Below are 12500 nucleotides of genomic sequence, written 5' to 3'. Positions count from 1 at the left end.
TAAGAAGACTCTCTCTAAACCTTGTCTGTACATGTATATATTTTACTTGGATTATTGATTCCAGTGTTGAATCCCCTGGCAAGATATAAATGATGGTGATAGTGTAGTGTATAATTACGTATATTTAACATTACTGATGGTGAACATATAAAGTGCCAACCGCCCATTGGTAGTGCTTCGAATGAAAAAAAAAATGCTTTTTAAATAGCAATGTAAAGTGTCCTGCATCCTATCCACACACACACAGACACACGCACGCTCACACACACACACACACGTACTCTCTCTCTCTCACACACACGTACTCTCTCTCATACAGACACACACGTACTCTCTCTCACGCACACACACACACACACAAACAAACAAAAACACATACAAACAAACACAAACATGCACAAACAAAGATGTCAAATATCAACTCCGTTTTCATATTGTTTCTTTTTTTCCGTCACCTCTGACATTTCCCGCAACAGCTACTTAATATGATATAATCTAATCTAATGTCACCTGATATAATAAAAATGATTAAACTCACGATTAATCATCCACTTGACGTATATACGATAATAATTATGCATAATCACTTAATATTTCATAAGTGATGTTGGTTAAGTAGCAAGTTAATTAGAATAATTTATTCTCCTTTTAGGTTTCTCTTTATGTGTTAAACATACGAAGAAACACCGTTTCAAGATTGTGTTATGTGTTGTGTTTTGTGTGTGTGTGTTAGTGTGTGTGTTTGTGTGTGTGTGTGTGTGTATGTTTGTGTGTATGTTTGTGTGTGTGTGTGTGTGTGTATTTGTGTGTGTGTGTGTGTGTGTGCATGTATGTGCGTATATATATATATATATATATATATATATATATATATATATATATATATATATATATATATATATATATATCCGCTTGTAACATGTATTTACTTCAGTAACATAACCAGGCCATTCCTAAGAGCGCACGTGCAAGTGCAACATGCAAGATCACGCATTTACATCCTAGCACTGATTATCCCGTCTCTGAAATATTCAGAGTCCAATAAGCTTTTATGATCTACGTTATGCATATGTTCCCTGCTTACTAACCTAACCAAACCTTAGCTAACCCAACCCAACCCAACCTAACCGAACATAACCAAACCTAACATAACATAATATAACCTAACCTAACGTAACCTAACCCAACCCAACCCAACCCAACCCAACCCAACCCAACCCAACCCAACCCCACCTAACCAACACAAACCATAACCCAACCTAACCTACCTTCTTCTAAATAACTAGAGTAACCTACCTAAACTAACCCCCTCTCCCCCTAGCCCTCCCCTCCTCCTCCTAACCTCCCCACCACCTCCCCAACCAACCCAGTCCACCCCTCTCCCCCTAGCCCTCCCCCCTCCTACCTTCCTCCCCTCCCCCCTCCTACCATCCTCCCCTCCCCTTCCTCCCACTTACCTTCCTCCCCTTCCCTTCCCCCCTCCTACCTTCTTCCCCTCCCCTTCCCCCGTCCTGCCTTCCCCCCCTCCCCTCCCCTTCCCCCCTCCTACCTTCTTCCCCTCCCCTCCCCCCTCCTCCCCCCCTCTCCCCCCCTCCCCTCCCCTCCCCTCCCCTCCCCCATCCTACCTTCCTCCCCTTCCCCCCTCCTACCCTCCTCCCCTCCCCTCCCCTCCCCCCTGCTACCTTCCTCCCCTCTCCCCCCCCATCCTACCTCCCTCCCCTCCCCTCCCCTTCCCCCTCCTACCTTCCTCCCCTCCCCTCCCCTTCCCCCCCTCACCTACCTACCCCTCTAACGCTTGAACGGGAGTTTAACAACACGGCATTCCAATTAGCAGTAAGTATTGCCCTTTGTCCCATAAACACAGTGACTTCGCGAATTAATTTGCCGGCGTTTCGTATATCGTGTTTTGGCGATAGCTCCCGAAGCGTGAAAATTGAATTTATCAATGGGGTCGTAACTTTGGGTCGAGGAAATTGCTAAACTTAGTGTGTCTCTTATATTAAGCAAGCAGGTGGCGTGTATTGCATTCGGCTCCCCGTCTGTAAGCAAGGGCACAGTCGATTCCCTCACTCATTCATGTTTCGAATGAGACAACGGAAATGAGAAACAGGAAAACATAGGGCCTGCTCGCTCTGTTGCTTCTTCGGGGTAAAGAGCGAGAAGGTGTTCGTGCATAGCCGTTTGTTATCCTGTTGGTTTGTTTGTTTTTTTTTTTTTCTTTTCTTTTTTTCTTTGTTATCCTTTTCTTCTTCTTCATTGTTTTATGTACAATGTGATTAATATAATTCACGAAAGCGCGCACGAATATACGTAAGGACACACGAATGAACTTAAAGCAGCAAACACAACTGCACGAACTTGCATATGCACGTTAGTACAGACGCCCCCTACCCCAACCCCTCAGCCCACACACACACACACACAAACACACACACACACACACACACAAACACACACACAAACACACACCCGAACATACGCCGTTCTTCTAAAATTCGCGCACGGACACACTCACGCAACTTATCCACCCCCATTAAGTCTTGTTTCCCGCAGCGAGAGAGGGCGAGTGATGGTGATGAAAAGCAATTGCAAGTGATTAGGAGGCCGACGGCGGTGGCGATGAGGAAAGGCCGATACCAATTGCAATGTTGACAGCAACCGCGATGAAATCTGCGTGGCACATGCAACGGAAGAGTGCCAATAATAGCAAGAATGATGATAATCGTGATGGTGACGTCAAACGAACTTTATGGGACTGCCTCCTCAGGGCTAAGAACACAGTCCCATGCGATGGGCAAAGAAAACGGATTGGTGATTTTTTTGCATCGTGACGCTAGCAGTATGATGATAATGATAATAATGATAATGATAATAATAATGATAATAATAATAATGATAATGAATAATAATAATGTTGATAATAAAAATTGATAATAATAATAATGATAATAACAATAATGATAACAATAATGGAAATAATAATGATAATAATAATGATAATAATAATAATGGGAATAATGTAAGGTTATGTATACAGTCTATAATGAGGACCCGACCTTAGTAACAAAAAATAAATAGATAAATAAAAACGAGATGAAAAATAATAAAATGAAAATTAACACATTAAACTGTGCTTAAGCCATGAAGGTAAATATCAAACAAGCGTTACAATAGAATAATATAAACACGAGAAATCTACTTACATTAACTAAAATAAATGATGATAAAATGATTTTTAAAAACTAAAACTAAAAGACCTAAAACCACAAAAAAAAACAAAAAAATCAAAAACACATAAATGAAAAGATAACATCCAGCGAATGCCTAGGCAAGTTTGTTCAGTTCTCGTATCGTTTCAAACTAAAGTAAATCCAAAGGGGGTAATATAAGGATAATGGCGATAATAATAATAATTATAATAATGATAATGATAACAATAATAACAATAATAATAATAATAACGATAGTAAAGATAATAATGACAATAACAACAATGATAACGATAACGACAATAAGGATGATGATGATAATAATAAAGACAATGATAATCATAATAGAAAGGATAATTAGAATGACACTAAGGATACTAACTACCCGGTACTATTACTACTACAACTACCACTACTACTACAATAGATAACAGTGGCAATAAAGATGCAGCTGCTGTAAATACTTATAATGAGAATAGAAATAACGACGATGATAACAATCATAAGAAAAAGACTATAATGATCATAATGATAATGATAATGATGATGATGGTGGTATCGTGATTACAACAACAAAGGGGATGATAGAATTGATAATGATGATAGGGATAAAATGAAGAATGGTAATAATGATGGTAATGATGATGATGATAATAATAATAGTGATAAGGATAAGGATAATGATGATAACAAGGGTAATGATAACAATAATGATAATAGTAATAATGATGATAATAATCATAATGAAAATAATACGCACAATGACAATAATGATGATAACAATAAAGATAGTAAGAATAGTAACACAAATAAAAACATATAACAACAAACACAACAGAAACAAAAAACAACAAAAACCACCATCATAATCATAATGCTAATTGCAAATAGCAAGGATAACAATGATCATACGAGCAATAATAGCAACACTAATGCAACGGCGGCTTAGTAGCCTCAGACTAGCCGCTATTGCAGTAATAGGAATACCCAGAATATTCACGGTTGCAAACCTACTCTGTGCAAGCTGACAGTGTCGAGTTTCATGCATAATGATATGATTGTGGGAATGGTTGGAGAGATGTGGGGTTGGTGGTGGTGATGAGGATTATGGTGAGGGTGATGATGATAGTCGGAACGATATTAGTTTCTATCATCATCATTATCATTATCATCATCACCATCATCATTATCTTCACCATCATTATCATCATCATTATCATCATCATTATAATCATCACTATCATCACCATCACCATAATCATCATTATCACCATCACCATAATCATCATTATCATCATCATCATCACCATAATCATCATTATTATCATCACCATAATCATCATTATCATTATCACCATCACCATAATCATCATTTTCATCAACAGCATCACCATAATCATCATCATCATCACCATCACCATAATCATCATTATCATCATCATCATCAAGAAAGAATTGTTCAAGCCGTGACGAGACATGACAAGAAATTCTTATCATATTTATTATATGAATAAACACTATTTCATTAAAAAAAGATCGAAAAAAAATATTGTTTAGTAAATTAGATAAACACAAAAAATATGTTCAAATAGTATATATTGGCAAAATCAGATGTCCGTGTTGCTATATGCATGCTTCTTAATGATGTCATTATTGCAGAATATATATATATATTGTTTATTTTTTCTTCTTCTTTATATATTTTAATCCATGCAAAAAAATCAAAGTTTTGAAATTCGTCAAGCACACTGGAAGCGAAATTATTAAAGTGTTGACATAATAGTTATCATTACTTTTGTTATCATTACTATTATCATTATTATCATAGTTACTATTAGTCATTTTTGTTACTATCATCAATATCTTTATCATCATTACTACAAATTATTATTACTATGACTATTGTTATCATTTTCCTCATTTAAATCAGTTTCGTTAATTTATTAATCTATTAATCATCATTGCCCTTATTATCATTATCATGCCAACCATCACAATCATCATCACCATCATAATCATCATCATCATGATCATCATCATCATTATCATCATCATCATTATCATCATCATCATCATCATCATCATCATCATCATCATCATCATCATAGTTAACATCACCATCATCATCATCATCATCATAGTTAACATCACCATCATCAACATCATCATCATTATCATCATCATCATCATCATCATCATTTATATCACCAGAACATCACACAGAAGCACCTCACCTGCTCTAACGTGTGTATCACGGGAGAGGACGGTACCGGCAGGAGAGGAAGCCCGGCAGCGGTACGTGGCCGAGTGTACCGTCGCTCGGAATGCTTCGTTGGCGAAAGGGAGGAACAGAAGCGTACCGTTGTTTAAAACCTGAGGGAGGAAGGAAAAGATTTAAGGTGTGTGGGTACGTTGATGGTACAGAGATTACCTTTGGGAATATGTTTATGTTTAGGATACATATATAGATATACTGACACATACTCACGCACACACACACACACATACACACACACACACACACACACACACACACACACACATAGTATTTAGATAATAATAATAGATAATAATAGAAGATATTGTAGATAACATATATGTATATATATAGATAGATAGATAGACTCGATAGATAGATAGATAAATGGGTAGGATCGATAGATAAGTATATATATAATATATATATAATATATATACTATATATATATACCTATATTATATAATATATACATATATATATATATTATAATGTATTATATATATATGGTGTGTGTGTGTGTGTGTGTTTGTGTGTGTGTGTGTGTTGTGTGAGTGTGTGTGTTGTGTGTATTTATGTTTGTATGTGGGTTTTTTGTGTGTTGTTTGTGTGTGTGTGTTTTTATATATGTATATAATATATATATAAATAATATATAATATATATTATATATATATATCTTATTTATATGTATGTATGAATATATATATTTATATTATATATTTATATATAAATTATTATAATATATATAGATATATTATATATATATAATATCAATATATACATAATATATATATATATATATATATATATCTATATTATATTATATATATTGTTAAATTGTGTATATGTGTGTGTGTGGTTGTGTGTGTTGTATTCTTACATTTATCTATATTATTATATATATATAATATATATATATATTATATATTACTATTGTATATATTCTAGATATTAGATCTATTGTATGTATGTGTGTGTGTGTATATGTATGTATGTATGTATGTATGTATACAGTATATACATATATGTATGTATACATATATACACTGCATATGTGTATATGTGTCTTTATGTTAGTGTGTGTGTGAAACGTGTTGTCAGACCCGCGTGGGAGTGAGTGAACAAAAGGAGCTTTAAATGGTAACACTTACGTCAAAACAATTACATTTGTCATGAAACTTAACCACTTCAACTTCCTTTTCTAAACATACATACTTTATATACCGTAATAATACTAATGAAGTGCAAAAGAGCATAATGCTAACAATTACGAAATACAAAAGATTTATGATGGTCCGGATATATTACGATAATTTGTTTTGCATTTTATCATTTTGACAACGTTTATATTCTTAACGAAAACGGGAAGAGAAATGGAGGGAGGACTGAAGAAAAGAATAAAGAGTTAAAACGAGAATAATTCACTTTTGGATTATACATAATTTTTTTTTTTTTCTTTCTTTCTTTCTTTTTTTGGGGGTTAAAAGCCCACCGTGGTATTTCTTTCCCTTCATACTAGCGTAAATATTTGATTTAGTTTCCATTCATTTTTCCTAAGAGAAATATAATTATGCAGAGCTGACTCAATGTTTAGTTTTGCGAAAGAGGGAAAAATAAGCAAACCGATTTTTTATTTTCACTTTCTCTGTTTCTGTCTCTCTCTCTCTCTCTGTCTGTATGTCTCTTTCTGTCTCTCTCTCTCTCTCTTTCTCTATCTCTCTCTCTCTCTCTCTCTCTCTCTCACTCCTTCTCTAGTATAGTATGTATTGTATGCATGATATCCACACTGCAACACACACACACACACACACACACACACACACACACACACACACACACATATATATATATATATAAATATATATATATATATATATATATATATATATATATATATACATTTATAAATATCTGTCTGTCTATCTATCTAACCACACACAACACAATATTTATATATATATATATATATTATATATTATATTTATATATATATATATATATATATATATATATATACTACAAACCCACATATATATATATATATATTATATATATATATATATACATATTTATATCTATATTATATATATATGATATATATATATCTATACTATATATATATATATATATGTTATATTTGTATATATATATAATATCTTATATATATATATATATATCTATATATTATATAAATTACTACATATATATGTAATATATGTTATACATACACACCCACAACACACATGATATATATATATATATATATATATATATATATATATATATATATATATTTATATATATAGTATGTTATAATATATATATATATATATATATATTATTATATACATATATATATGTGTGTGAGTGTGTGGTGTGAGTGTGTGTGTGTGTGTGTGTGTTTGTGTGTCGAGTGTGCCTAACTTGTGTGTGAGCTAACTACTTTCTATCTTTATTTATATATATATATATTATTTATATATACCATAACTCTATATATATATCTTTATATTTATATATGTATATATATATATAGATAGAAAGTAGATAGATAGATAGATAATATATATATATATATATTTATATATATATATATTATATATATATATATATATATATCTATATATATTTAATATATAATATATATATATATATATATATATATATATATTATATATAGCTATATTATGTGTGAGTGTGTGTTTGTGATGTGTGTGTGTGTGTGTGTGTGTGTGTGTGTATGTGTGGTGTGTAGTGTATACTTTATATATATAAATATATATATATATATCTATTATAATATTTATATTTATATATATATATCATCTATGTTATATATATTATAGTAGATAGTAGATAGATAGATAGTTATAGTATAGTAGATATATCTTTATATATATATATATATAAATATATATAATATGTATATATTATCTATATCTATTTATATAATATATTTATATTACATATTATATCTGATATTAATATGTATTCATTATTTATATCTATATCTTATATCAACAAACCCCCCAAATAATCTTCTTTCTCTTTCTCTCCTATTTCCAATCTTCTCTAACACTTCTTCCTCCTTCATCTCCTGTCTATCCTTAACTCTACTCAATCACTTTCCCCACAATTTATTTTCTCTCCTCCTCTCCTCTATCATCTCGCTTCCTCTCCTCTCTCTCTCTCTCTCTCTCTCTCTCTCTCTCTCTCTCTCTCTCTCTCTCTTTCTCTCTCTTTCCCTCTCTCTCTCTCTCCTTTCCGTGTCTTCATCTCCCTGTCTCACCCTCTCATAATCCCCCCCCCCCTCTCTCTCTATCTATCTATCTATCTCTATTTCTCTCTCTCTCTCTCTCTCTCTCTCTCTCTCTCTCTCTCTCTCTCTCTCTCTCTCTCTCTCTCTCTCTCTCTCGAAATCCGCTGAATAATGCATTCGCTTTTAAAGTCACATGAACATAGTTTTTTTCTCCTGTGCTGTTTTTTTTCGTCTTCATTTTCCATTCCAATCCCCTCTCCTTTAGCATTTTTTTCACTCTCTTTCCCCCCTTTGCAACTCAAACAAGCAGAGCGCAATCTGTGTGCAAGGAAGCCCCCATCTTCAAATTGCAAGACGTTTCCATTTCTGTCTTGCTCTGCAACATTGCCGGAGGTTCCTTTATATTGATTCTGTCATTTCTTGGCGCTTCAGTGTCTCATCATCTTCAGCGTTCTCTCTCTTTCTCTTTCTCTGTCGGTCTCTCTCTCTCTCTCTCTCTCTCTCTCTCTCTCTCTATCTATCTATCTATTCTTCATTATTATCTATTATCTATCTTTTATCTATTATTCTTCTATCTATTATCTATATACCTTTATCTCTTCTATCTATCTATCTATCTTCTCTATTATTAAATTCTCTCTCTCTCTCTCTCTCTCTCTCTCTCTCTCTCTCTCTCTCTCTCTCTCTCTCTCTCTCTCTCTCTCTCTCTCTCTATCTATCTATCTATCTATCTATCTATCTATCCCATAGCACTGGCAAAATACGCACACTCGTACATACAAGCAACAAAACTCACGCAGGTAGTCCTTACATACATTCAAACACACGCAGAGAAAATCATAGAAAAATTACGCAAGCAAATGCAGTAATACGTACACAACACACATCAAAAGTACTAGCATACGTAGAGATACAAGCACATAGTCACATAGTATGAATGAATAAACGGCTTGCATACTTGAAAACAAACACATGAAAAAAGTAAAGGAATTCATATTCACAAATATTTACAAACAAATACACAAAAAATCCAAACAAGTAAATCACTACGAACAAACGGAGACAAACACACGCAATCTCATGCAATCACATGAACAAAACGAAATACACGTCATCACCACAGTACTAAACCCTAATCCATAAAGATATACAAACAAAACATACAATCCTAAACAAACAAACAAACTCATGCTTACAGAATTGCAAACGTTTACACACAAACACATGCACATACATAAAGACATCCAAACTACACATACAAACGCGTCCGAACTACACACTCAAACACATGCAAACTACACACACAAACGCATCCAAATTGCACATAAAAACGCATCCACACTACACACACACAAAGGCATCCAAACCACACAAACAAACACATACACACTACACACACAAATACATGTAAACTGCACACACAATCGCACACAAACTGCACACCCCACACACAAACACACACAAACACACACAACCACACATACAAAGAAACACGCACAATCTCGAACAAAGAACCAACCCAAATCCCAAAACAAACAAACAAACACACTAACCTCCCTGACGCCGGGCACAGAAGTCACGGCGCTTCCATCGCGGTTGACCCAGCTGACGGAAGGGGGCGGTGACCCTCGAGCTTGACACGAGGCCGTCCCGCCCGCGGAAGACACGAACCATAGCTTTGAAGGGGGTTCCTCTACCCACATGGGCGACTCCAGACCCGCCCGCGCCCAGGCTGCAAGGAAAAGGAAGGAAAGAGGTTAAATTTGGATGTTTTTTGTTGTTGTTGTTGTTTTTTTTTTTTTTTTTTTTTTTTTTTTTTTTTTTTTTGGGGGGGTGAGGGGGACTTTTTTTCTTTTTTCTTTGATTTATATATATATATATATATATATATATATATATATATATATATATATATATATATAAACTCACTACTCTCTCTCTCTTTCTCTCTCTCTCTCTTTCACAAACAAGCCGTTATTGCATTATAATACACCCCCACCCCCCATTACACCCCCACCCTCAAACACAAACACAAAAAAACAGATAAATTCTTTCACTACCTCTCTCTCTCTCTCTCTCTCTCTCTCTCTCTCTCTCTCTCTCTCTCTCTCTCTCTCTCTCTCTCTCTCTCTCTTCTACTTCCTCCCTCTCTTTCTATCTTCTTTCTATCTTCTCTCTCTCTGTCTCTCTCTCTCTCTCTCTCTCTCTCTCTCTCTCTCTCTCTCTCTCTCTCTCTCCCTCCCTCCCTCTTTCTATCTTTCTTTCTATCTCTCTCTCTCTCTGTCTCTCTCTCTCTTTCTATCTCTCTTTCTCTCTCTCTCTCTCTCTCTCTCTCTCTCTCTCTCTCTCTCATAGCCTTCCGTGATATAGGCCTCAGTTATAAATATTTAGTTAAACTAAGCCTTGTATAATTAAAGGGACACCGTGTTTATGAATGGGTCATATTTCCCATTCATAAATACTATAATATAGAGCTATGGGGGCTCGATAACTTATGAACATGAGTACATAAATATGGGTAAGAATTATGTGGATATCGTATGTGGGTTTATGTTTGTGTGATGTTGATGTGGTTTATCGTTGTTAGTATTATCATTATCGTTGTTATCATTTTTGTTCCTTACTTTGTTATTTCGCTTTTTGTATCACGTAATCATCTTTTTTAGTTAACGGGGCTAATATTGTTGTTATAGTTAGCTTCCGTTGTTTAACACTGTGAATGCATTTTATAAATAACATGTTGTATCCATCGATACTTGTATCTGAATAATTAAAGATAATCATCATCATAATTTCCATCTTCATCTTCGTCTTCGCTTTCCTCTTCATCTTGTTCTTTATCATCATCATCCTCATCTTTATATACATTGTCAACATCATCATCTTTATACTCCTCATAATCGTCATCATCATCATCTTTATATTCATCGTTATCGTCATTATCATCATCTTTATACTCCTCATAATCGTCATCATCATCATCTTTATATTCATCATCATCGTCATTATCATCCTCTTTACATACATCATCATTATCATCATAATCATCATTATCATTATTAGCATCATCACTCCCTTCATCATTAATTGCAGCAGCATCACTACTTTTTTCATTTATCTTTTTCTTTGCTTTCCTCATTATTATATAATTAAACCTGAAGATAACATAAAATCCCATGGAATAATTTGTTATCTCCAAATTATTAGTTTAATGGTGAAATCTAAATGATCAAAGCCATTGTTAAATCCAGCGCAATGCAAAATTAATATTTCTCCATCTAATTTTCCCATCTAAACACTTGCAATTACATTCGCTGCAAGATTAAGCACTGTAAAGCAAGAAAAAATATGAATAACACATAATATCTTCATCTTGCAAACATTTTCGTCTTATTGATACTAAATAACCAATATATTCATCTAGCAATTAGACATTTTCGTTCTTATTGAATCACTCAACTTACCTTAAACAAGCAATTTTATTAAATACCATATTAAATATCTTAAAAAAAATATATATATTATATATTAAAAATTATATATATATATATATATATATATATATATATCAGTATCATCTCATAATCATTTTATTCTTATGTGTGTGTGTGTGTGTGTGTGTGTGTGTGTGTGTGTGTGTGTGTGTGTGTGTGTGTGTGTGTCACCATCATTACTATAATCATTATCACCATCATCATCATCATCATCACCATCATCTTCACCACCCCCTTCATCATTATCCTCATCAACATAATCATCATCATTGTCCATC

At 33.7% G+C, this 12500-nt stretch overlaps 1 protein-coding gene across 1 annotated transcript in view; it reads right to left on the bottom strand.

Annotated features, from left to right (window-relative positions):
- LOC122246943 (cell adhesion molecule Dscam2) overlaps positions 1 to 12500 on the bottom strand; it is a 419843-nt gene that overhangs the window by 85999 nt on the left and 321344 nt on the right. Inside the window, exons 2-3 of the mRNA XM_086534422.1 lie at positions 10282 to 10460; positions 5444 to 5582 (exon numbers count right to left, since the gene is read on the bottom strand). Coding sequence (XP_086390548.1) covers positions 5444 to 5582; positions 10282 to 10460 — 318 coding nt within the window. The remainder of the gene's footprint in view (positions 1 to 5443; positions 5583 to 10281; positions 10461 to 12500) is intronic.

Source organism: Penaeus japonicus, unplaced genomic scaffold, assembly GCF_977035675.1.
Source record: "Penaeus japonicus unplaced genomic scaffold, GWHDUDI00000001_assembly GWHDUDI00000041, whole genome shotgun sequence".
Lineage (NCBI taxonomy): Eukaryota > Metazoa > Arthropoda > Malacostraca > Decapoda > Penaeidae > Penaeus > Penaeus japonicus.
Note: the sequence above shows the minus strand (reverse complement) of the source record. Positions and strands in the feature narration are given on the sequence as shown.